Genomic DNA, 27,638 nt, shown 5'->3' on the forward strand with positions numbered 1-27,638 from the left:
GTTCAGGTCCCTTGGTTGAAACAGTACATCTGTAGCCCATTTCCCATTCCCCCAGATGTGCATGCTCACGTGTACAGGAACAAAAAGATTGAGGACCATACATTCACGCTCTCTCCTCCTTCCCCTCTCTCTCTCTCCTCCTTCCCCTCTCTCTCTCTCCTCCTTCCCCTCTCTCTCTCTCCTCCTTCCCCTCTCTCCTCCTTCCTCGCTCTCTCCTCCTTCCCCTCTCTCTCCTCCTTCCTCGCTCTCTCTCCTCCATCTCTCTCTCCTCCTTCCTCGCTCTCTCTTCCTTCCTCTCTCTCTCTCTCTCTTCCTTCCTCTCTCTCTCCCCCTCTCCCTTTCTCCTCTTTTTCATCTCTCTCAATTCAAAGGGCCTTTATCTCTCTGCTTCCTCTCTACCCTCCATCTCTCTGCTTCCTCTCTACCCTCCATCTCTCTGCTTCCTCTCTACCCTCCATCTCTCTTTCTGTCTCCCTCTTATTCATATCTCTCTCTCTATCTTCCTCTCTCTCCTTCTCTACTCCCCATCTCTTTGTCTACCGCTAACTCCTATCTCTCAGTCTTCACTCTCTCTCTCTCTTCCTTTTGTTGTAGTTCCGGCTCTCTGCCTTCATGTCGCTCTCATCATATAGTAGAAGACACCCACCCACCCTCCCTCCCTCCCTCCCTCCCTCCCTCCCTCCCTCCCTCCCTTCCTTCCTATGTCCCTCCCTCCCTCCCCCATCATGGTCGACTAGTGGAGAGTGGAATTATCAGTTGGCGGGTCCCGTTGGGGTCTGGGGGTCCGCGGTAGTAAATGAAATATGATACTGTAGCTGTCGCATTAGGAAATCCATTGATGTTAATGATTGCCGGTGTACTCTGCGGCTCTGCTGCTGGAGACACATCTGTTCCTGGTTTGGCGCCAACCCCCCCAGCCCAGACACCACAATAAGGGAATGGAGAGGTTGGGTGTTGGGGGTTGGTGGTGGTAGTCCGACAGGGTAAGGCTGGGGTGAAATCGGGAAATCGGACCTCGGGGGTGGAGGTATTTAGTGGTTCTGGACAGAGGTTGGGGTTGGAGTTTGAAGGGGTTAGGATATTTTCTGTTCATGTTATAGCCTACACATGTGACAGGTGATTCAGAATGGAGGACAGAGGTTAAGGTTACATCCTAAATGGCACCCTATTCCCTATGTAGTGCACTACTTTTGACCAGAGCCCTATGGTAGTGCACTGCATAGGGAATAGGGTGCCATTTGGGTCACACACTAAGTAAGTGGCAACAGGGCCCTCACATAGTATTCCTAAACACATGTACTATAACTACATTATAGAAGATGTGGGTTCCTTCTGTGTCATAGATTCTCTGTGGGAGTTCCTCGGAGTGCTCCTGGGACGTTGCCGTGTAAGACATTATCTAGCTCGCCAAAATATTGTTAAATGCAAACGGCTTGTGCAGCGGAGCTGAAAATACCCGGCTATTGGGGGGTAATGTCCTGTAATTGGGCAGTGATCTTGGCCTTGATAGAATCAGGCACACTGCAAACCAAGTCTCAGAGCAAGGCTCTTAAGAGTTTAAGAGTTCATTATTTACGGTAAGTAGCCTAAGTTACACTTCAGCTGATGAACATGACTGAACATTATTGAACAGACGGGTAGGCAGGCAGGCAAACACATAGACGGACAGATGGACGGACATGACAGACACTCAGTCCCAAAGACAGTGACACAGACAGACAGACAGACCCACAGAGACAGACAGACAGACCCATAATACCCATCTGACCTCTCTGAGTCTATACGGTAGGTTGCGTAGAGGGACAGGGAAAAGGGGTCAAAAGTTTAACCACAGTACAGGCGACAGGTTGAATGAGTGAGTGAACGAGGAGAGCATTAAGACTTAGACAGATGACTCAGTTGCATTGAATCGGCAGTCACAGCACTTTCAGAAGACGTTTCCAAAAGGACCCCAGTTAAGACAGGAGTCCTAGGTCACTTAACCCCGAACAAACGTCCAACAAACACTGCCCTTTCACCCATGGCAGGAGGTCCCAGGCACAAACAGAGCAGAGTCATTCGTCTGCTGACGACAGTTCCAGCGGAGCGTCTTCACTATGTGACTCCATGTCGTCCATCTTGCTCTTGTCATCTTCAGCCAGCATTTCTAAGTGTCTGTCCTCAGTGTGTCGTTTTCATTTGTCAATAGTTTAGAGTGCATGTTCACTCATTTGTCTCGTGTGAGCATCTAAAGTGTGCATTATTGAAGAGCATTTCTGCAGAGTTGTAATGGATGGATGGGTGGCTGACTGGCCATCTATCTGGGCTGTGTAGAATTAAAGGTTTGGAGTCTCTGTTTGCTGGTGTTGAATGAGACTTTAAAGGGAATTTTGGTAACACTTTACCTAAAGTATCCAGGTATAATGATTTATAACTTGTTATAAGCATGTGTGAGCCTTGCCGATATTATGGAGATTAATGGTTTGAGAACATTCCAAGATTTGAAAGACACATACACATTAACAGGCAACTCCTTTTTTTCTATATTTACAATTTAGGTCAGCTTAGGTTAGCTATGGAGTCCCTTGGGAAACCCAACTACCGAACCATCCAATGATGGGATTTAAAAATAAATTATCTGGGCTCCTGAAAGGATCTCTATAATATATAAACACCTTATGGAAAGCTCATATTCTGAGCTAGCCATTAAACAAGTATGGTCCCACAGATCTAAGTGAATCTGAACAACCCTTTAACTGGAACAGAATATGGAAAAACATGACCTTGGCATCCCGTAATCCGAACCATAAACTGTTCACAGACTGTATTTAACACCAAGGAAATGTTTTACGAAGAAATTGGCCTAAACTCCCAACTGTTCACTGTATCCCCTAAATCAGGAAGGCACATCCTTCATATGATGTGGGAGTGCCTTGCAGTTAAATGCTTCTGGGACAAAGTTACAAAAATCATTTAGAAGTGCATGATAAGTGGTGGGAGGGGTGGGTAGATAGAGATATAGGGGGGTTGGGACTGCAAACCAACCTGTGTAGTTAGGCGGGGGGGAATGGGATGGGGAGTTGGGGGATGATGTTGGGCTGGGGGGAATGGGATGGAGAGTTGGGGGTGATGTTGGGCTGGGGGGAATGGGATGGGGAGTTGGGGGATGATGTTGGGCTGGGGGGAATGGGATGGAGAGTTGGGGGTGATGTTGGGCTGGGGGGTGGAGTTGGGGGTGATGTTGGGCTGGGGGTGATGTTGGGCTGGGGGTGATGTTGGGGGTGATGTTGGGCTGGGGGGTGGAGTTGGGGGTGATGTTGGGCTGGGGGTGATGTTGGGGGTGATGTTGGGCTGGGGGTGATGTTGGGCTGGGGTGTGGAGTTGGGGGTGATGTTGGGCTGGTGGTGATGTTGGGAGTGATGTTGGGCCGGGGGTGATGTTGGGGTGTCGGCCCACCTCTTTTTGATCCTCTTTTCTTTACATACTAATTGTATTATTACAAAATCCTGTGTGATCATTATGATCATTTCTCTGTATGTATTTCTTACTTTTTTTTCTTTAGAGTGGCAGCCTAGGTACATGTGGTATTAACTAAGTGTGTAAATTGACATTAATATTGTACCTGTATAATGTCTTATAATAAGGCTTATCATAATTTACACTCCAAAATCTACATTTGTCCAATGTTTTCAGGCTTAAAAAGTGTTCATATATTAAGATACTGTAAGTGAACGCCCCTTGCCATTTGTTAGATTCAGCAGAAAAGATAAGAAACATATGATTTCCTGATATGCATTTTGTGTGCAATCTAAGTGTCACATGATCTGTCACATGATCTCAGTATATATACACCTGTTCTGAAAGGCCCCAGAGTCTGCAACACCACTAAGCAAGGGGCACCACCAAGCAAGCGGCACCATGAAGACCAAGGAGCTCTCCAAACAGGTCAAGACAAAGTTGTGGAGAAGTACAGATCAGGGTTGGGTTATAAAAAAATATCTGAAACTTTGAACATCCCACGGAGCACAATTAAATCCATTATAAAAAAATGGAAAGAATATGGCACCACAACAAACCTGCCAAGAGAGGGCCGCCCACCAAAACTCATGGACCAGGCAAGGAGGGCATTAATCAGAGAGGCAACAAAGAGACCAAAGATAACCCTGAAGGAGCTGCAAAGCTCCACAAAGGAGATTGGAGTATCTGTCCATAGGACCACTTTAATCCGTACACTCCACAGAGCTGAGCTTTACGGAGGAGTGGCCAGAAAACAACCACTGCTTATAGAAAAAAATAAGTAAACGCTTGGTGTTCGCCAAAAGGCATGTGGGAGACTCCCCAAACATATGGAAGAAGGTACTCTGGTCAGATGAGACTAAAATTGAGCTTTTTGGCCTTCAAGGAAAACGCTATGTCTGGCGCAAACCCAACAACACTCATCACCCCGAGAACACTATCCCCACAGTGAAGCATGGTGGTGGCAGCATCATGCTGTGGGGATGTTTTTCATCAGCAGGGACTGGGAAACTGGTCCGAATTGAAGGAATGATGGATGGCGCTAAATACAGGGAAATTCTTGAGGGAAACCTGTTTCAGTCTTCCAGAGATTTGAGACTGGGATGGAGGTTCACCTTCCAGCAGGACAATGACCCTAAGCATACTGCTAAAGCAACACTCGAGTGGTTTAAGGGAAAACATTGACATGTCTTTGAATGGCCTAGTCAAAGCCCAGACCTCAATCCAATTGAGAATCTGTGGTATGACTTAAAGATTGCTGTACACCAGCGGAACCCATCCAACTTGAAGGAGCTGGAGCAGTTTTGCCTTGAAGAATGGGCAAAAATCCCAGTGGCTAGATGTGCCAAGCTTATAGAGACATACCCCAAGAGACTTGCAGCTGTAATTGCTGCAAAAGGTGGCTCTACAAAGTTTTGACTTTGGGGGGGGGGGGGGGGGGGGGTGAATAGTTATGCACGCTCAAGTTCTGTTTTTTTGTCTTATTTCTTGTTTGTTTCACAATAAAACATATTTTGCATCTTCAAAGTGGTTAGCATGTTGTGTAAATAAAATGATACAACCCCCCCCATAAAATCAATTTTAATTCCAGGTTGTAAGGCAACAAAATAGGAAAAATGCCAAGGGGGGTGAATACTTTCACAAGCCACTCTATAGTAGCTGGGCCTACACAATCAATGGTGTGGGATGTGGATTCATCTGGACTTCATTTGATGTCTGAAATAATGATTCTCATATGAGCAAAATAGCAAGATGAGGACTATAACAGGTGATTATACTAGACATTCTTTGATTTGAGTGAAATGGAACATCAGTTTCCCTACTTGATCCTGCAGTGAGCTGCAAATACGTGATAGTTGTAAAGCAGAGGTGAGCCAAGCACTACTACCTCATTCCCTCTTGTGTCTTGCCTGCTGCATTCTTGGCAGAGGATCAAGGTGAATACAGAGCAGAACTCACAGAGAGAGAGAGAGAGAGAGAGAGAGAGAGAGAGAGAGAGAGCGAGGGAGAGAGAGAGGAAGAGAGAGAGAAAGAGAGAAAGGAAGGGAGAGAGAGATATATAGAGAGAGAGAGAGAGGAAGAGAGAGAGCGAGGGAGAGAGAGAGAAGGGAAGGGAAGGGAGAGAGAGAGAGAGAGAGAGGGAGAGAGAGAGAGAAACAAAGAGAGTGTGTACTGCATCCATGTTTAAAGCCCTCAATAGCAAATTGCCTGGCCCTGGCTGTTTCAACACACTCATCCTCTCCTCAAGCGTTTACAACCATCACCAACCCCTTTGCCTTCCTCTCTTGCTCTCTTCCTCCCTTTCCTTATTTCCCACTTCCACACACTAAGAAAATAAGGTTCCCCAAGGGTTATTTGGGAAGGGTGATGTTTCTATGTGGAACCATAATGACTCAAATAACTTTTTGAGCCCTTCAATGGTTCTTTGCAGTTCACAGTGTTTTTCCTCTTTTAGCACTAATTAAAATGTAGGGGTTGGCGGCTCATTAGACTATTTTGGGGCGTGGTTTGCTCAAAGCTCTTCTTGTGCAACCGTGATTGAGAGGGTCATTCCAGCTGATCTAATCTGCTGTGTTATGCCATTGCATGTTATTTATGACTATGGCCAGTGACGATGTCTTGTGAAAGACTCATGTATGGCTTTGTGTTAATTGAGAAGGGTTGACTAAATCAGTGGTTCTTTTTTTAACATTATTAGTCATTTAGCCGACGCTCTTATCCAGAGCGACTTACAGTTATTGAGTATATACATTTTCATACTGGCCCCCTGTGGGAAACGAACCCACAACCCTGGCATTGCAAGCGCCATGCTCTGCCAACTGAGCTACAGGGGACTACTGAATTCTCTCCTCAGGGACCCCCAGCTGTTCCAGGGCTAGCACACCTGATTCAACTGGTCCATTAACACAATAATAACGGCTACAGAATTTTAACAATATAATATGGCTGACCAGAATAAAAAACCCTGTATGGCTCTTCAAGAGGGTCTATAAAGAACCATAAAAAAGGGTTCTATATAGCGGAACCCTTTTTTGGTGCTATATAAACCTTTTTTAATGGTTCTTCATAGAACCTTAAGAAAGGGTCCTTTAAAGCACCATACATGTTCCATTTAGAACCTGAGCATGGATATAAATATATAGCACCAAAAAGGGATCCGCTATGGTTACAAGACAAAGAACCCTTATTTGGCACTATATAGAAACATTTGTTTTTAGTGTTACCTCCCTCTCTCCTCTCCACCTATCTACTCCCCTACCTCTACCTATCTACTCCCCTCCCTCTCTCCTCCTCTACCTATCTACTCCCCTCCCTCTCTCCTCCTCTACCTATCTACTCCCCTCCCTCTCTCCTCCTCTACCCATCTACTCCCCTCCCTCTCTCCTCCTCTACCTATCTACTCCCCTCCCTCTCTCCTCCTCTACCCATCTACTCCCCTCCCTCTCTCCTCCTCTACCCATCTACTCCCCTCCCTCTCTCCTCCTCTACCTATCTACTCCCCTCCCTCTCTCCTCCTCTACCCATCTACTCCCCTCCCTCTCTCCTCCTCTACCCATCTACTCCCCTCCCTCTCTCCTCCTCTACCCATCTACTCCCCTCCCTCTCTCCTCCTCTACCCATCTACTCCCCTCCCTCTCTCCTCCTCTACCCATCTACTCCCCTCCCTCTCTCCTCCTCTACCCATCTACTCCCCTCCCTCTCTCCTCCTCTACCTATCTACTCCCCTCCCTCTCTCCTCCTCTACCTATCTACTCCCCTCCCTCTCTCTTCCTCTACCCATCTACTCCCCTCCCTCTCTCCTCCTCTACCTATCTACTCCCCTCCCTCTCTCCTCCTCTACCTATCTACTCCCCTCCCTCTCTCCTCCTCTACCTATCTACTCCCCTCCCTCTCTCCTCCTCTACCCATCTACTCCCCTCCCTCTCTCCTCCTCTACCTATCTACTCCCCTCCCTCTCTCCTCCTCTACCCATCTACTCCCCTCCCTCTCTCCTCCTCTACCTATCTACTCCCCTCCCTCTCTCCTCCCTCTCTCCTCTCCTCCTCCAGCAACCACACCTCCCTTCCATTTTCATCTGAGACCAAACCTTCATTTTCTTATTGTTACTCCCCCCGCTCTTCTGAAATCGGTCATTGTTCCAGGCGAAAGCTCTGGGATTTCCTCCCTCCCTCTCTCACTCTCCTTCCCCAGGGCAGTGCTGCGATTAAAGCTCTGAGAGAAGAAGCCCAGCTGTGAGTGAGACAGTAGCTAGCCTCCATGTGGAACTGTAAGGGCGTCACTTAGTGACCACAGGTAGAAACTACACCCTCTTTCCTCAGCGTTCCCCAACCGTCTCCTGGATGACCCAACGCCACACAGTCCACATTGTTGTTCCGGCCCTGCTCTAGCCTGGTCTTTGATCTGTTAGTGCCGACTCCTATAGTTATGTTTGGCAACACAACAACCATAGGAGTTTGCTATAACAGGCTATAGCAGTGGTGTAAAGTACTTAAGTAAAAATACTTTAAAGTACTACTTAAGTAGTTTTTTGGGGTATCTGTACTTTACTATTTATTACATTTACTTCACTACATTCTTAAATAAATTAATGTACTTTTTACTCCATACATTTTCCCTGATACCCAAAAGTACTGAATGGTTAGCACGACAGGAAAATGGTCAAATTCACGCACTTATCAAGAGAACATCCCTGGTCATCCCTACTGCCTCTGATCTGGCAGACTCACTAAACACAAATGTTTAGTGAGTGTTGGAGTGTTCTGCTGGCTATCCGTAAATAAAAATAAATAAAAAATGGTGCCATCTGGTTTGCTTAATATAAGGGATTTATATATAATTTTACATTTACTTTTGATACTTAAGTATATTTAAAACTAAATACTTCTAGACTTTTACTCAAGAAGTATTTTACTGGGTGATTTTCACTTGAGTCATTTTCTATTGAGGTACCTTTACTTTACTCAGGTATGACAAGTACTTTTCCCCCCACTGGGCTATAGGGTCTGCTGATAAGTCCATGAGATGAATAAGGTGTGTTCAGCGCAGGGCAAGAACAAAAATACAGACTGTCCAGTATTGTAGGCTATCTAGGAAACAGTTGGTAAACAACACATCAACATACAGTTTGGTTCACACAGACATAGACCACACAGACATACAGTCTTCTGTTCCCCAAACCGCGGTCGGGTCGACCGTACAGGAATTACAACCCTTCAAGGTGAAACAATGTGCCTTGTTTTGACCTAGCACTCTTGGTCCTAAGTGTTTAACCACAACACAACGCTGCACACACCACACACACACACACACAGGAACATGGGGTGGCAGGAACATTGGGTGATATGAAGGAAATGCAAAGAATGTATCAAACAGCCTTGGCGGTGCTTATCTTAGACCACATGTGGGCAGGGACATCCTCAACACACATACACACACAGATTCCACCACCTACACACACACTAATGGAGAATGGTTTTCCATAAAGAACTAAGTTGGACGGCTGTTATGTTAGCTAGGTGTTGTGGTGTAATATCAATGTATGATGGGTTGTGTTAGCTAGGTGTTGTTCTGTAATATCAATGTATGATGGGTTATGTTAGCTAGGTGTTGTTCTGTAATATCAATGTATGATGGGTTATGTTAGCTAGGTGTTGTGGTGTAATATCAATGTATGATGGGTTATGTTAGCTAGGTGTTGTGGTGTAATATCAATGTATGATGGGTTGTGTTAGCTAGGTGTTGTTCTGTAATATCAATGTATGATGGGTTATGTTAGCTAGGTGTTGTTCTGTAATATCAATGTATGATGGGTTATGTTAGCTAGGTGTTGTGGTGTAACATCAATGTATGATGGGTTATGTTAGCTAGGTGTTGTTCTGTAATATCAATGTATGATGGGTTATGTTAGCTAGGTGTTGTGGTGTAACATCAATGTATGATGGGTTATGTTAGCTAGGTGTTGTTCTGTAATATCAATGTAGCAGCTGTATTACTGCCTGTATGATCGGCATGTGTGCAGGTCATTCGAGCACACATTCAGACATACACACACAGTCGCACACACACACACACACACACACACACGGGCACAGTCGCACACAGACAGACACACACACGCTTGCAATAGGTACATGTGAATGTGAGGGCAGTTCCTGCTGTCACAATAATTAAGATGGTTTTTATTCCCTTCATATAGCCCCTCTCTGCTCTAGGCCATAGTGTTCCCCTGTTGACACACACTCACACCAATGACTGTGACGTATGCACTCATGCATTCACGCAATTATACACATACACACAGCAGTATGTCTCAGCCTGACGTTCCTCGTAACCTGTACTGCTCTGTCCCGTCTTTACGGACTAAAACATGCAGAGAAATAATGCTTCTGGTCATCACCATCTAGATAAGATAATAGTCTCCTCAGTCAGGGGACTGTAGTCACAACCCTCACACGTGCATGTGAAGGCAGCAGGAGCTCCAGTCTGGCACGAGGGGACAGTGGGAGAGAGGAGGAGCAGGCGCTCATGTTATTTCACTGGAACATATGGTGAAACTCAAGTGTGTCATTTACTTAGGACTACGGCGGCCCAGAGGACCAGAAAACACCCACATGCACACGCACACATATGCACATGTGGGAACATGCAAGAACACACACACAGTCACAGCAGGGTGTAACTCAAGCCTGTAATTTATCTGGGTCTATGGGTGGGCCTAATATTCTCTTTCACTTGTCACAGCACGCACACACACACAGAGATTGAGAGTTAAACTAATTTACAGACACCCATGGGGTTGTCTTAAGAAAGAAATCACAGGCAGGGACATGATCACACAGAGAGAGACAAACAGAGACAGAGAGGAAGAGGAAGAATGACTAGAACACAGAAAAGGAGAGACAGAACATGAAAGAGAGCGATGAAGATAGAACGCCTCATTTGCTAACTTCTCCATATTGTAGTGCTCTCCGTTACTCTTTTTTTTGTATGGTCATTAGCAGAATGTACATGATGCCAAATCTAGCTCCAAGACGGCAGTCATTTGAAAAAATTGTGCTGATTTATAGGCACATTGAACCATGCCACGCGCCGTAGTTTAAAAACTCTATGGGTACTGCCAAAAACAATGACATCATATCTGAATTCCTCCATCTTTATGCCATTATAGAAACTCATTTAAAAAAGGGTCGACATTGGCACTATAAACTGTTGTGATGAATATTTTATTCTTTCACAGTGTCATGTTTGTGTGAGTGTTGCTAGTGTGTGTGTTGTGTGTGCACGCGTTTGTGTGTGTGTGTGTGTGTGTGTGTGTGTGTGTGTGTTTGAGGATGTGTGGTCCATAATGAGTTGAGTAAACATCTGGCAATCCTGTATTACAGACCGCTCCTGTAATGTGGAGAAATTAGAGAGTGTAGTGTAGGGGAGAATCCAAGCACACACACACACTTCAGAGGCATGACATACAGGCTCCGAGTGTGTTTACAGACACACACACTTCATCAGCATGACTTTACAGTGCTAACTGTAACTAACACTGTGGAACATGTCATCTCAAAAACCACATGGTTTTTCCACTCACTATAGTAAAAGGCAACTACAGCAGGTGTCCACAGTAACAGCCACTTGGATGTAAACATCTACTATAAACATATTTGTCTTTCTTTTGCAAAGGAATTGTTTCTTAATTCTATTTTTTTCTAGTTGCTGTTGCGCTATGGAAAAGATACTAAAAGTGCACATTAAGCAATACAATACCTCATGAAAGCCATCAGTTTCAACAAAGCCGGTCCCGTTCAATGTTATGGCACAGCAGTGCCACCTAGTGGCAATATGAAGTGTTGCAACATGGTAATTACATGGTAACATTTTACATTTACATTTACATTTTAGTCATTTAGCAGACGCTCTTAACCAGAGCGACTTACAGGAGCAATTAGGGTTAAGTGCCTTGCTCAAGGGCACATTAACGTCATTTAGCAGACGCTCTTAGCCAGAGCGACTCACAAATTGGTGCGTTCACCCTATAGCCAGTGGGATAACCACTTTACAATTTGGGGGGGGGGGGGGGGGTTAGAAGGAATACTTTATCCTATCCCAGGTATTCCTTAAAGAGGTGGGGTTTCAAATGTCTCCGGAAGGTGGTGAGTGACTCCGCTGTCCTGGCGTCGTGAGGGAGCTTGTTCCACCATTGGGGTGCCAGAGCAGCGAACAGTTTTGACTGGGCTGAGCGGGAGCTATGCTTCCGCAGAGGAAGGGGAGCCAGCAGGCCAGAGGTGGATGAAGGCAATGTCCTCGTTTGGGTGTAGGGACTGATCAGAGCCTGAAGGTACAGAGGTGCCGTTCCCCTCACTGCTCCATGGGCAAGCACCATGGTCTTGTAGCGGATGCGAGCTTCAACTGGAAGCCAGTGGAGTGTGCGGAGGAGGGGGGTGACGTGAGAGAACTTGGGAAGGTTGAACACCAGACGGGCTGCGGCATTCTGGATGAGTTGTAGGGGTTTAATGGCACAGGCAGGGAGCCCAGCCAACAGCGAGTTGCAGTAGTCCAGACGGGAGATGACAAGTGCCTGGACCAGGACCTGCGCCGCTTCCTGTGTAAGGCAGGGTCGCACTCTCCGAATGTTGTAGAGCATGAACCTGCAGGAGCGGGTCACCGCCTTGATGTTGGCGGAGAACGACAGGGTGTTGTCCAGGGTCACGCCTAGGCTCTTCGCACTCTGGGAGGAGGACACAGCGGAGTTGTCAACCGTGATGGCGAGATCATGGAACGGGCAGTCCTTCCCCGGGAGGAAGAGCAGCTCCGTCTTGCCAGGGTTCAGCTTGAGGTAGTGATCCGTCATCCATACTGATATGTCTGCCAGACATGCAGAGATGCGATTCGCCACCTGGTTATCAGAAGGGGGAAAGGAGAAGATTAGTTGTGTATCGTCAGCGTAGCAATGATAGGAAAGGCCATGTGAGGATATGACAGAGCCAAGTGACTTGGTGTATAGGGAGAAAAGGAGAGGGCCCAGAACCGATCCCTGGGGGACACCAGTGGTGAGAGCACGTGGTGCGGAGACAGCTTCCCGCCACGCCACTTGGTAGGAGCGACCGGTCAGGTAGGACGCAATCCAGGAGTGAGCCGCGCCGGAGATGCCCATCTCGGAGAGGGTGGAGAGGAGGATCTGATGGTTCACAGTATCAAAGGCAGCAGACAGGTCTAGAAGGACAAGAGCAGAGGAGAGAGAGTTAGCTTTAGCAGTGCGGAGAGTCTCCGTGACACAGAGAAGAGCAGTCTCAGTTGAATGACCAGTCCTGAAACCTGATTGGTTTGGATCAAGAAGGTCATTCTGAGAGAGATAGCAAGAGAGTTGGCTAAAGACGGCACGCTCAATAGTTTTGGAAAGAAAAGAAAGAAGGGATACTGGTCTGTAGTTGTTGACATCAGTGGGGTCGAGTGTTGGTTTTTTGAGAAGGGGAGTAACTCTCGCTCTCTTGAAGACGGAAGGGACATGGCCAGCGGTCAAGGATGAGTTGATCAGCGAGGTGAGGTAGGGGAGAAGGTCACCGGAGATGGTCTGGAGAAGGGAGGAGGGGATGGGGTCAAGCGGGCAGGTTGTTGGGCGGCCTGCAGTCACAAGTCGCAGGATTTTATCTGGAGAGAGAGGGGAGAAAGAAGTCAAAGCATAGGGTAGGGCAGTGTGAGCAGGACCAGCAGTGTCATTAGACTTAACAAACGAGGATCGGATGTCGTCAACCTTCTTTTCAAAGTGGTTGACGAAGTCATCCACAGAGAGAGAGGAGGGGGGGGGGGGGGGGGGAGGATTCAGGAGGGAGGAAAATGTGGCAAAGAGCTTCCTAGGGTTAGAGGCAGATGCTTGGAATTTAGAGTGGTAGAAGGTGGCCTTAGCAGCAGAAACAGATGAAGAAAATGTAGAGAGGAGGGAGTGAAAAGATGCCAGGTCGGCAGGGAGTTTAGTTTTCTTCCATTTCCGCTCCGCTGCCCGGAGCTCTGTTCTGTGAGCTCGCAATGAGTCATCAAGCCACGGAGCTGGAGGGGAGGACCGAGCCGGCCGGGAGGATAGGGGACACAGAGAGTCAAAGGATGCAGAAAGGGAGGAGAGGAGGGTTGAGGAGGCAGAATCAGGAGATTGGAGGGAGAAGGATTGAGCAGAGGGAAGAGATGATAGGATGGAAGAGGAGAGAGTAGTGGGAGAGAGAGAGCGAAGGTTGCGGCGGCGCATTACCATCTGTGTAGGGGCAGAGTGAGTAGTGTGGGAGGAGAGTGAGAGAGAAAAGGAAACAAAGTAGTGGTCGGAGACATGGAGGGGAGTTGCAGTGAGATTAGTAGAGGAGCAGCATCTAGTGAAGATGAGGTCAAGCGTATTGCCTGCCTTGTGAGTAGGGGGGGACGGTGAGAGGGTGAGGTCAAAAGAGGAGAGGAGTGGAAAGAAGGAGGCAGAGAGAAATGAGTCAAATGTGGACATAGGGAGGTTGAAATCCCCCAAAACTGTGAGGGGTGAGCCATCCTCAGGGAAGGAACTTATCAAGGCGTCAAGCTCATTGATGAACTCTCCAAGGGAACCTGGAGGGCGATAGATGACAAGGATATTAAGCTTAAATGGGCTAGTGACTGTGACAGCATGGAATTCAAATGAGGAGATAGACAGATGGGTTAGGGGAAAAATTGAGAATGTCCACTTGGGAGAGATGAGGATTCCTGTACCACCACCCCTCTGACCAGATGCTCTCGGGGTATGCGAGAACACATGGTCAGACGAGGAGAGAGCAGTAGGAGTAGCGGTGTTTTCAGTGGTGATCCATGTTTCCGTCAGCGCCAGGAAGTCGAGGGACTGGAGGTTGGCATAGGCTGGGATGAAGTCAGCTTTGTTGGCAGCAGAACGGCAGTTCCAGAGGCTGCCTGCGACCTGGAACTCCACGTGGGTGGTGCGTGCAGGGACCACCAGGTTGGAGAGGCAGCAGCCACGCGGTGTGGTGCGTTTGTGTAGCCTGTGCAGAGAGGAGAGAACAGGGATAGGCAGAGGCATAGTTGACAGGCTGTAGCAAATGGCTACAAAAATGCAGAGGAGATCGGAATGAAATGGACTAAGCATCTGGGAGCGGAGAGAGCAGGGCCTCCCTCACCAACAACTGAACAACTGAAAGCTCCTTGTAACTTTGCACAGTTAACTAAAACACAAAAAGGTCAACGTGGCACAGTTTCTTATTTGAATATGATGAGGTAGAGCAGGGCTGGCCAACCATCTACCTGGAGAGCTACAGGCTTTTACTCTATCCTGAAAAGGAAAGTGAGTACAACATCCTGGCATTTAAAGCCGACTCAAATTTGATACATTTTGCAAACTGCTTAACTTACTATTTTTTGTGTACACAAAAGACATACCAATTAGGATGTACTATGAGAATTTGGGACATAGCCCTTCTCTCTGGGCTGGCACACTGCTCCATTGACTGAAGACCACACAGGAACTCCAAATGAGGTTTAAGGTGTCCTGCTGAGGCTGTCCTTATATGGTTCTTTCGGTCATCATTAATACTGAATGGTCATTAGTACAGCTCTGTGCTGTGCTTCAATGTCAACACTCAGTTCCTCTGAGATCACTTTCAGCGTCCAACTATCACTAATCCACACTTAACATGATTACAGACTATTTCTCAAGGTCAAGTGTTTCGGCCCTGTCACAATTGAAATCAATGCATTATAAAACAGAAATTGTGTCTAGAAAAATGGGACCATTCAAGTATCCTACAACATCATACACCATCTATTAAAAGGACAAGGGAAACAAATATTTAATAGCTTTTTAATTTAGAAATGGATACTTGCAACTGCACATTGATATGCAAACACACTTTTCCAGACATACAATACAAGATACGATGAAGCAAGCAGGTAACCACAGCTATGCAGACGGTTCCAACATTGTCCTTGGGAGATTCAGACTCCTCAATGTTCCTCTCCACCTCTCACCAGACATCATGTACATGGAGGCAGGTGGATGACCGAGCGCCATCAAGTGTTGAAAGAGCTTGACAGGGGTGGCTGAACACTGTTCCTTAGAGGCAGCACTGTCTGGTGCTTTTCATCTCTCTCTCAGCCACTTCATCGATCTATTCATGTTACTAATTGCTCATGGAGTGAATAATGTAGATTTGGCTTCGCAAACTTTACGTCATTTATTGATTTGACAGGAAAACCAGCAAACACTGCTACCCACCTGCTTACTGGAACTGCCCACCCGCTTACCGGAGCTGCCCACCCGCTTACCGGAACTGCCCACCCGCTTACCGGAACTGCCCACCCCTGGTTGAGAGAGGGTTGGGGTGAGGGGTTTGGGGCATTTTCACTTGCTCATCTCAGTCTGCACCTCCTTGAGGATGCGCTCCTCCAGGGCCGTGGTGTCGTACTCCTTCAGCATGTCATGCTCCCGCCAGGGCTCCTCCCACGTCTGGGCGTGCTCCAGCTTCTCGGGTGACAGGCACAGGTCGAAGCGGATGCCCTGCACGTTGTACTTGGGCCGCTCCCAGCGCTTGGACCATGGCTTGGGACGCATACGCACTCTGGTCTAGAGGGGGAGAGAGATATACACTGTTCAGAAGTTTGGGGTCACTTAGAAATGTCCTTGTTTTCCATGAAAACATACATGAAATTAGTTTGAATAGGAAATATAGCAAAATGAATAGGAAATGTAGTCATTGACAAGGTTAGAAATAATGATTTTTAATTGAAATAATAATAGTGTCCTTCAAACTTTGCTTTCGTCAAAGAATCCTCCATTTGCAGCAATTACAGCCTTGCAGACCTTTGGCATTTTAGTTGTCAATTTGTTGAGGTAATCTGTAGAGATTTCACACCATGCTTCCTGAAGCACCTCCCACAAGTTGGATTGGCTTAATGGACACTTCTTACGTACCATACAGTCAAGCTGCTCCCACAACAGCTCAATAGGGTTGAGATCCGATGACTGTGCTGGCCACTCCATTATAAACAGAATACCAGCTGACTGCTTCTTCCCTAAATAGTTCTTGCATAGTTTGGAGCTGTGCTTTGGTTCATTGTCCTGTTGTAGGAGGAAATTGGCTCCAATCAAGCGCCGTCCACAGGGTATGGCATGGCGCTGCAAAATGGAGTGATAGCCTTCCTTCTTCAAGATCCCTTTTACCCTGTACAAATCTCCCACTTTACCACCACCAAAGCACCCCCAGACCATCACATTGCCTCCACCATGCTTGACAGCTGGCATCAAGCACTCCTCCAGCATCTTTTCATTTGGTCTGCGTCTCACAAATGTTCTTCTTTGTGATCCGAACACCTCAAACTTTGATTCGTCTGTCCATAACACTTTTTTCCAATCTTCCTCTGTCCAGTGTCTGTGTTCTTTTGCCCATCTTAATCTTTTATTTTTATTGGCCAGTCTGAGATATGGCTTTTTCTTTGCAACTCTGCCTAGAAGGTCAGCATCCCGGAGTCGCCTCTTCACTGTTGATATTGAGACTGGTGTTTTGCGGGTACTATTTAATGAAGCTGCCAGTTGAGGACATATGAGGCGTCTGTTTCTCAAACTAGACACTAATGTATTTGTCCTCTCACTCAGTTGTGCACCGGGGACTCCCACTCCTCTTTCTATTCTGGTTAGAGCCAGTTTGCGCTGTTCTGTGAAGGGAGTAGTACACAGCGTTGTACGAGATCTTCAGTTTCTTGGCAATTTCTCGCATGGAATAGACTTCATTTCTCAGAACAAGAATAGACTGACGAGTTTCAGAAGAAAGTTATTTGTTTCTGGCCATTTTGAGCCTGCAATCGAAACCACAATTGCTGATGCTCCAGATACACAACTAGTCTCAAGAATGCCAGTTTTATTGCTTCTTAATCAGCACAACAGTTTTCAGCTGTGCTAACATAATTGCAAGAGGGTTTTCTAATGATCAATTAGCCTTTTAAAATGATAAACTTGGATTAGCAAACACAACGTGCCATTGGAACACAGGACTGATGGTTGCTGATAAATGGGCCTCTGTATGCCTATGTAGATATTCCATTAACAATCAGCAGTTTCCAGCTACAATAGCCATTTACAACATTAACAATGTCTACACTGTATTTCTGATCCAAAAAAAATTAAATTTCTAAGTGACCCCAAACTTTTGAACGGTAGTGGAGGTCAAACCAATACTGCTCTGTACAGACAGGCCTCGGGTAATGAATCTGTACCAATCATGTTGTTAGCAATACATGTTCTTTATAAAACAAAGGCCACTTCCATGTTATGTTAACAGACTTCAGTTGTTAAGTGAAACATAGGTCTAAATATTAAGTGTCTCAGCATTGTGTTAAACATAATAAAGAACTCAAGTTTGATTTGAGCTGAGCTAACTGCCATATCTGCTGTCTATTCAGAGGTCAAGATGATTAATTGATTGAATAATAACTATGTGTTATGAGAGAGCGGAAGCTAGCCATTTACTTTATTGATGGGCACGTCCCCGGTGACAGAGTGGGGCACGGGCTTCATGTCCAAGTCCACGGTGCTGTACTCGGGCAGGGCATCTCTCAGGTACATCAGATTGTTGTCCAGCCTCTTCTCCAGCTTCAGGACCTCCAGCTGCTGCAGCCGCGGGCTGTACATCTCATAGCAGATCTCAACTCCTGAGGGAGAGAGAGATACACAGCCAATGGTTATCATTGCCAACCAGGTTAGGGGAGTTCCTAACTAATCAGTGACCTTAATTGATGGATCAAGTACAAAGGAGGATCGAAACCTGCAGACGCTCGGCCCTCCAGGACTGGAATGCCAGTTTTCAGCTGTGCTAACAGGACTTAATTGGACACGAATTGAAAGGAAGTAACAACAACCAGCAGACAAAGCCCTCCAGGAAGTGAGTTTGCCACCCCTGGCCTTTACTCAGAGGTCACAGGCACACAATAAACCAAGTCTGCCCAAACCTTGTCCTGGATTTACCCTTCTGCTGGATTTCACTACAATCCTAATCTAGAACACCTGATTCTACAACACTGAACAAAAATATAAAACCAACATGCAATAATTTCAAAGGTTTTACTGAGTTACAGTTCATAGAAGGAAATCAGTCAATAGAAATAAAATCATTAGGCCCTAATCTATTGATTTCACATGACTGGGAATACAGATATGCATCTGTTGGTCACAGATACCTTAAAAAAAGGTAGGGGTGTGGATTTCTGTGGATCAGAAAACCAGTCAGTATCTGGTGTGACCACCATTTGCCTCACGCAGCGCGACACATCTCTTTCGCATAAAGTTGACCAGGCTGTTGGTTGTGGAATGTTGTCTCACTCCTCTTCAATGGCTGTGTGAAGTTGCTGGATATTGGTGGGAACTGGAACACGCTGTCGTACACGTCAATCCAGAGCATCCCAAACATGCTCAATGGGTGTCATGTATGGTGAGTATGCAGGCCATGGAAGAACTGGGACATTTTCAGCTTCAAGGAATTGTGTGCAGATCCTTGTGACATGGGACCGTGCATTATCATGCTGAAACATGACGGCGGAGGATGAATGACACGACAAGCATATGCCCACTGAAGTCGCTTATGACGCCGAACTGCAGTCAGGTCAAGACCCTGGTGAGGACGTCTAACAGTTTGTGCAGAAATCCTTCGGTTGTGCAAACCCACAGTTTCATCAGCTGCCCAGGTGGCTAATCTCAGACGATCCCGCAGGGAAGAAGCCGGATGTGGAGGTCCTGGGCTGGCGTGGTTACACGTGGTCTGTGGTTGTGAGGCCGGTTGGACATACTGCCAAATTCTCTAAAATGACGTTGGAGGCAGCTTACGGTAGAGTAATTAACATCACATTTCTGGCAACAGCTCTGGTGGACATTCCTGCAGTCAGCATGCCAATTGCACGCTCCCTCAAAACTTGAGACATCTGTGGCATTGTGTTGTGACAAAAACTGCACATTTTACAGTGGCCTTTTATTGTCCCCAGCACAAGGTGCACCTGTGTAATGATCATGCTGTTGAATCAACTTCTTGATATGCCACACCTGTCAGGTGGATGGATTATTTTGGCAAAGGAGAAATGCTCACTAACAGGGATGTAAACAAATTTGTGCACAAAATTTGAGAGAAATAAGCTTTTTGTGCATATAGAACATTTCTGGGATCTTTTATTTCAGCTCATGAAACCAACACTTTGCATGTTGCGTTTATATTGTTGTTCAGTATAATTTGCTGCTAACCAGGAGAGAGTGAAAGCCTGCCTACCCAGTAGCTCTCCAGGAAGAGTGTTGGCCACCCATGCACTAAATCAATGGAAATTGAGGTTCTACACTTCAGACTGAAACTGATGTTTCAGTCACACTCATCCAACTGAGATATTTATCCAGGAAGCAATATAACCTCTTATACAACTGAATTAACAAAGAGTCTTGGCGGTGCAAAAACACACACACATACACACTCTTCACATGAGAACTTTTGTGTACTTCATGATTATCCCCACCCTGGCCGTCGATGATATTCCTCAGGACAAATGTGGCTCCCAGTCCATGGCCACCTCTCTGGATGCAGATGCCCATAAAGTGGTTGGTTTTGCCGCTGGCATGAGGGTCAGCCGTGGTCACAGCTAAGACACTTCCTGCAAAACACAACGGCTGCTTTAAGTCATAATCAACACATTCATTTGATAACTCCTTCAAAAAGATAGAGGAAATGCCAGTATCTCTCCTCATAATGTGACGAGATATACAGTGCATTCAGAAAATATTCAGACCCCTTCCCCTTTTCCACATTTCGTTACATTACAGCCTTATTCTGAAATGGAGCCATTACAGGAGATATGGTGGTGATGAAACAATGACCTCTGAACCTTCCCTCCCCGAGGAGGATCTCTGCTGTCCTGTGTGCTGTGACATCTTCAAGGAGCCAGTTTTCCTGTCATGTACACACAGCTTCTGCAAAGTTTGTCTGAAATAATTCTGGAAATAGAAGGGAACTCAGGAATGTCCAATGTGCCGGAAAATAATGTCAATGGACAACCCTCCATGTAACCTGGTTTTAAAGAACCTGTGCGAGGCCTTCTTAGAGGAGAAAAGTCAGAGAGCTTCATCAGAGTCTGAGGTGCTCTGCAGTCAACACCGTGAGAAACTAAAACTATTCTGTCTGGATGACAAACAGCCCACCTGGGTGGTGTGTCGGGATTCAAAGAAACATAAAAAGCATGACTGCATCCCCATAGATGAAGCTGCAATGGATCATAAGGAGGAAGTTAAGACCGCACTGAAGCCATTAAAGAAGAAGCTGGAGGTCTTCAACGCAGTTAAACTGATCTGTAATCACACAGCAGGGCACATTAAGAGTCAGGCCCAGCACACAGCGAGGAAAATTAAGAAGGAGTTTGAGAAGCTTCACCAGTTTCTACAAGATGAAGAGGAGGCCAGGATAGCTGCACTGAGGAAGGAAGAGGAGCAGAAGAGTTCAAAGATGAAGAAGATGATTAAGGAGATGAGCAGAGAGATATCATCTCTTTCAGACACAATCAGAGCCATAGAGGAGTTAGGAGATGAAGATGTATCATTCCTGCAGAACTACAAGGCCATGGTGAAAAGATCCCAGTGCACACTGCGAAATCCACAGAAGGTTACAGGAGCTCTGATCGATGTGGCAAAGCACCTGGGCAACCTGCAGTTCAGAGTCTGGGAGAAGATGCAGGGAATGGTTAAATACATCCCTGTGATTCTGGACCCCAACACTGCAGGAATAGGTCTCATCCTGTCTGAGGATCTGACCAGTGTGAGATACAGTGATGAGCCGCAGCATTATCCTGACAACCTAGAGAGATTTGATGACCCCTTTGTGGCCTTCGGCTCGGAGGGCTTTAGCTCAGGGACATATAGCTGGGACATTGCGGTTGGATAAAATACAGGCTGGGTCCTGGGTGTAGCCTTGCAGCCCGTCCAGAGGAAGGGAGACAGTGGCTTTGAATTTGGATCCTGGGGTGTGGAGTTTGTAAGAGGTGAATATTATCAAATCAAATCTAAATGTATTTGCCACATGCGCCGAATACAGCAGGTGTAGACATTACAGTGAAATGCTTACTTACAAGCCCTTAACCAACAATGTAGTTTTCTTTTTATGAAAAATGTAAAATAAAAAAGTGTTAATTAAAGAAAAATAGAAAATAAAAGCAAATAGCAGCAGTAAAATAAAAGAACAGTAGGGAGGCTATATACAGGGGGGGGTACCGGTACAGAGTCAATGTGCGGGGGCACCGGCTAGTCGAGGTAATTGATGTCATATGTACATGTGGGTAGAGTTAAAGTGACTATGCATAAATAGTAAACAGAGTAGCAGCAGCGTAAAAGAGGGGGATGGGGTGGGGGGGGCAGTGCAAATAGTCCAGGTAGCAATGATTAGCTGTTCAGGAGTCTTATGGCTTGGGGGTAGAAGCTGTTGAGAAGCCTTTTGGACTTGGCGCTCCGGTACCGCTTGCTGTGCGGTAGCAGAGAGAACAGTCTATGACTTGGGTGGCTTGAGTCTTTGACCATTTTTAGGGCCTTCCTCTGACACCGCCTGGTATAGAGGTCCTGTATGGCAGGAAGCTTGGCCCCAGTGATGTACTGGGCCGTACGCACTACCCTCTGTAGTGCCTTGCGGTCGGAGGCCAAGTAGTTGCCATACCAGGCGGTGATGCAACCAGTCAGGATGCTCTCGATGATGCAGCTGTAGAACTTTTTGAGGATCTGAGGACCCATGCCAAATCTTTTCAGTCTCCTGAGGGGGAATAGGTTTTGTCGTGCCCTCTTCACGACTGTCTTGGTGTGTTTGGACCATGATAGTTCGTTGGTGATGTGGACACCAAGGAACTTGAAGCTCTCAACCTGTTCCACTACAGCCCCGTCGATGAGAATGGGGGCGTGCTCAGTCCTCTTTTTTTTCCTGCAGTCCACAATCATCTCCTTTGTCTTGATCACGTTGAGGGAGAGGTTGTTATCCTGGCACCACACGGCCAGGTCTCTGACCTCCTCCCTATTGGCTGTCTCATCGTTGTCGGTGATCAGGCCTACCACTGTTGTGTCGTCGGCAAACTTAATGATGGTGTTGGAGTCGTGCCTGGTCATGCAGTCATGGGTGAACAGGGAGTACAGGAGGGGACTGAGCACGCACCCCTGAGGACCCGTGTTGAGGCCCCCTGGGGGGCGGCTCGTCAGGAAGTCCATAATAATATGCCATTTAGCAGACGCTTTTATCCAAAGCGACTTACAGTCATGCGTGCATACATTTTTGTGTATGGGTGGTCCCGGGGATTGAACCCACTACCTTTGCGTTACAAGCGCCGTGCTCTACCAGCTGAGCTACAGAGGACCATCGACTCCATTCCAAGTGAGAAAGCCCCAAATAATCAGAATACAGCTGGACTGGAAAAAGGGAGAGCTTTCGTTTGTTGATCCAGTCGATAACACTAAACTACACACGTTCAAACACACCTTAAAAGAGACAGTCTTTCCATTCATCTCTACTATAAATTCACAGAGGATCTTACCAGGGAAGGTCTCTGTATCAGTCGATACTGCCTCTGTCTGAACCAGGTGTTTCCATTGTGTAAATGAGTCAGTGGTGTAAAATACTCAGAGGGAGTGGAGAGGACCTTCCTCCACCAACTACAATACATATTATAAACTGGTTGGTTCGAGCCCTGAATGCTGATTGGCTAACAGCCGTGATATATCAGACCGTATACCACCAGTATGACAAAAAATGTATTTTTACTGCTCTAATTACGTTGGTTACCAGTTTATAATAGCAATAAGGCACCTCAGGGGTTTGTGGTATATGACCAATATACCACGGCTAAGGGCTGTATCCAGGCACTCCACGTTGCGTCGTGCTTAAGAACAGCCCATAGCCGTGGTATATTGGCCATATACCACAGTCCCTCTGGCCTTATTGCTTAAACGTGACACATCTCACATGTCAAACATTGATCCGACATCTAAATTAATATGACACTGTTTATAATGATCATAGAATGTAAATATAAAATGGTTTAAAGGTACAGAATGTAAATACATTTACGTTGCATTACTTATTGCCTTTATCGTGCCGATTTACATTGGCTGTGGCTTGTAGGGGATACATTGCCAAACTGGACGCAACATGCACCTGATACTGCGGCTATGTGGAGCATTGTTGAAGCCTAATTGATTTATTCAAAGTAATATTTATAGTATGCTGGTATTCATATTTCCATCAATGTTTTTGTTATTTTAAATATATTTTGTACTTTTTTTATTCTGTCCATACTTAGTTTAGCACCTGATGTTTGTGTCCCAATAAACAGACTTCCTGAAAATTATATCTTCAAATACACTGATAATTAATTAATAATTAAACAAAGCTAGGTGTTTTCATTATGTCACGAGGGATGGCAGGAGTTGGCAATGTTTATTTGTTTTTTTTTAAATTAATGTTGTTGGGAAATTAAGAGATGAATTCCTGATGTTGGAATACTGACCGAAATTAAAGTTACCTCTTTATAGAAAAATAAATAATCCTGCACACACGGTTACCTCTGGAAATGAGCTGTTAGCTAAATATGGAACAACTCATCAAGTGTACTGAGACTTGTGTTTTTGTTGTACATTGTCCCTGTTCAAATAAACCTACTGAACAAAAATATAAACGCAACATGCAACAATTTTACTGAGTTACAGTTCATATAATGAAATCAGTAAATTGAAATAAATAAATTAGGCCCTAATTTATGGATTTCACATGATGGGCAGGGGCGCAGCCATGGGTGGGCCCGGAAGGGCATAGGCCCACCCACTTGGGAGCCAGGCCCAGCCAATCAGAATGAGTTTTTCCCAACAAAAGGGCTTTATTACAGACAGAAATACTCAATTTCATCAGCTGTCTGGGTGGCTGGTCTCAGACGATCCAGCAGGTGAAGAAGCCGGATGTGGAGGTCCTGGGCTGGCAAGGTTACACGTGGTCTGCGGTTGTGAGGCCGGTTGGATGTACTGCTAAATTCTCTAAAATGACGTTGAAGGCGGCTTATGGTAGAGAAATGAACATTAAATGCCCTGGCAAAAGCTCTGGTGGACATTACTGCAGTCAGCATGCCAATTGCACGCTCCCTCAAAATTTGAGGAATCTGTGGCATGGCGTTGTGTGACAAAAACTGCACATTTAATAGTGGCCTTTTATTGTCCCCAGCACAAGGTGCACCTGTGTAATGATCGTGCTGTTTAATCAGCTTCTTGATATGCCACACCTGTCAGGTGGATGGATTATCTTGGCAAAGGAGAAATGCTCTCTAACAGGGATGTAAACACATTTGTCCACAAAATTTGAGAGAAATAAGCTTTTAGTGCCTATGGAACATTTCTGGGATCTTTTATTTCAGCTCATGAAACATGGGACCAGCACTTTACATGTTGCGTTTATATTTTTGTTCAGTATATATATAAAACATTGTCCCTGTTCAAGTAAACCTATATCAAAAAATGGAGGCCATCCAACGTGATCGCTAGGTGGCAGTGGGCACTCAAAATCCTTCTATAACTTCATCCTTTATTTTTGCAAAATGAGACCCACACGGAAAGAAGAGGAGGATGTTTGTGTAACAGAGATAAGACTGTCTCATAAGTTCGATGTGCCATCACACAGATCCTTTTCGGTGGCATAACTGGTTTGTTAATTGTCAAATGGTTGGTCACGTGTATTGGCGAGGTAGAGAGTGCCAGATCAAGTACGGGTAAGGATGTTGTGAGCAAGGAAGCAATTCTGCTAAGCAGCAGCGTGAAGCCTGTTACATTAGCAATCCAATAACAGCTTTACAATAACTACTGAATGAAAGTAGCTTTTTTGCAACAGAATATCACACTCATTTTCAGCATGGGTCGTTGAATGGAGCTTTCAATAGACTCTGTTCTGTACAGGGCTGGCTAGTAGCCTGGCCCTTGATCATGACTCTCAGTTCCATTACATTACACATAAGAGTCATTGGACGAAGGCGTCTTCTGTAGGGGGGAGTTTTGTTAAGCTCCCCGGTGCTCAACCTGAACATTAACACATGTCGCTTGCGGTATGGTATTGGAAGCATAAGGACCTTATCTTTCATATCAGCAAGAAAAGGGTTAAATTGATACACACCTTGATAGGGTTAGTGTTACAACACACGGCCATATCTCCATGTTAGAGCTTGAAGTTTACGGAAAACAGACAGAAGACAAGAGGGGACCGACCACCTGTGCTGTATCGTAAGCGATGATTATTGACGTTTCTAAACGTTAAAACACAGCGTCGGGATTGTAGTTCATGAGGCAGTCGTAGGCAAAGTTAATGGCTGATAACTGTAGGGAGAAGGCAGAATGCTTTTCAAGACCTTGTTAGTAGCCTAGATAGGATGGTGTGTATTGAAGTCTCATTTATAAACCAACTATCTCAAAAGGTCTCTTACCAACATAAAACTCTGGAATGTTGAGCACTTTCCTCCTCTGGATCATGTCTTTGCGCTCAATGGAGAACTTCAATGGGTTTATTCTCTGTCGGGGTGGGATGAATTCTGGACTCAGGAACCTGTATTAAAAAACAGAACCAAAGCAGGAATGGAATGATATTATGTCGCATAATTGCTGATAAAACAAGAGGAATTGCAAAAGGAAACAGTTACTATAAATCACATCACAGTTTGTGTTATCATGCCAATGTTTGGTTTGGCAATGACAGCAATGGTGTTGGCAAGAACACCAATTATAGGACCAGGCTAGCATCACATCACCATGTTTTCAGTGTTATGAACACAGTTTGTTAACTAGAATGTCTTTACTTACTTTCGCAGTGAAGCCTCGGACTGTGTTTTGTCAATGATGACAGGTTTTGGTGGAGGGGTGAATTTTGTTGGCTTGCCACCGTCACTCTCCTGCGCGAGGCGACGCATAGATGTGGACAAGAAACCTAAGGAAGAAACAAAAGACTCAGTCTGTTTATAATATTAAACATTTCAATAGCCATCTCGAACTAGAACAGCAGCTAGCTATCTAGCTAAAAACAATGTAATTTTGTAACACAGTGGGTGGCTAGCTGGCTAACATAACTACCGTTAGCTAACGTAGCTAGCTAGCAACGTCTAGGGCAATTTTGGCTAAATCTAGCTAAGGAATGCCCAACTGATTGATAGCAACCCTTCGAGCTACACTTATTTTATAATTCCATGTGACTTACGTTCATTTTGCTGTTGTATATTCCGTAACAACCTTATTGAACACATAACTTTGTCAAGCCTTCGTGTGCAAGAAGCCATATTGGAAGCTGACCTTCGCTGTCACATGTGAATTATTACGGAAGCCGAAAAGGGTTAAGTGTTTCAAGAGACGCAACATGCACATCATCCGTTCGTCCACACGATGTCACTAAAGACATAGGCTACATCAAAGAGCCACCAACAAAAATGAGGAGGAGGAGGAGGAGGAGGGGGAGAAGGAGGAAGAGGAGGATGGTGGTGTTGAATCATTTCAGCATTTCAATCAGTCATAGTCATTTCAGTTGATTCCAATGCTGAAGAAATAACCTACTGTGCTGTAGCAATGAGGAGGATCCACTGAAGGAGAGCTTGAACCACTGCCCTGTGGTTACAGGGGGAGTAGCCTGCCCTACACTGTGACATAAAAGCCTGGGCCTCTTGGTAGAGGCAGTATACCATACAGGTGCTACACTATACCCACTTTCTTGAGAAGCACCCTGCATCCAAACCCCAATGCAAACCAGGGAGCATTTCCAACTAGGTCCTGAGGGATTCCATCAATGTAACAATTAAAGAGGAACAGCCAAAGCCAGGTTTAAACCATGCCTCTTGGTCAGGTTTTCCCAAACTCGGTCCCGGGGACCCCAAGGGGTGCACATTACATGTTTGCCCTGGCATTGAATCAAATAATAAATGCTTGATAATGGCTCTATTATTTAAATCAGTTGTGTAGCGCTATGGCAAAAAAAACTAAATGTGCACCAGCACGCCTTGGGGTCCCCAGGATCGAGTTTGGGAAACGCTGGCCAAGAGTCAGCCTTCTCACAAGCAGGCTAGTGACATTCTACAACAATCTCAGTTCTATGCGAGAGTGCATGTAAAATTGTTTTCAATTCCATAGATTGACT

The 27,638-nt window shown here is 45.7% G+C and overlaps 1 protein-coding gene and 1 pseudogene across 2 annotated transcripts; one reads left to right on the top strand and one right to left on the bottom strand.

Moving 5' to 3' along the window:
- Window positions 1–15,290: 15,290 nt before the first annotated feature.
- On the bottom strand, window positions 15,291–26,824 carry LOC311108725 (large ribosomal subunit protein bL19m-like). Its single transcript, XM_084151455.1, has 6 exons — window positions 26,712–26,824; window positions 26,321–26,444; window positions 25,948–26,066; window positions 19,987–20,121; window positions 17,966–18,147; window positions 15,291–16,066 (listed from the first exon to the last, which is right to left on the bottom strand). Exons 1-6 carry the CDS (start codon window positions 26,788–26,790, stop codon window positions 15,845–15,847), a joined length of 861 nt encoding a protein of 286 aa, XP_084007581.1. The 5' UTR covers window positions 26,791–26,824; the 3' UTR covers window positions 15,291–15,844.
- On the top strand, window positions 20,340–23,832 carry LOC311108565 (E3 ubiquitin-protein ligase TRIM35-like; annotated as a pseudogene). Its single transcript has 2 exons — window positions 20,340–21,491; window positions 23,824–23,832. The product of its transcript is annotated as an E3 ubiquitin-protein ligase TRIM35-like (transcript).
- Window positions 26,825–27,638: the final 814 nt, after the last annotated feature.

The sequence above is a fragment of the Coregonus lavaretus genome (assembly GCF_964263955.1).
Source record: "Coregonus lavaretus genome assembly, chromosome: 33".
Taxonomy (NCBI): domain Eukaryota; kingdom Metazoa; phylum Chordata; class Actinopteri; order Salmoniformes; family Salmonidae; genus Coregonus; species Coregonus lavaretus.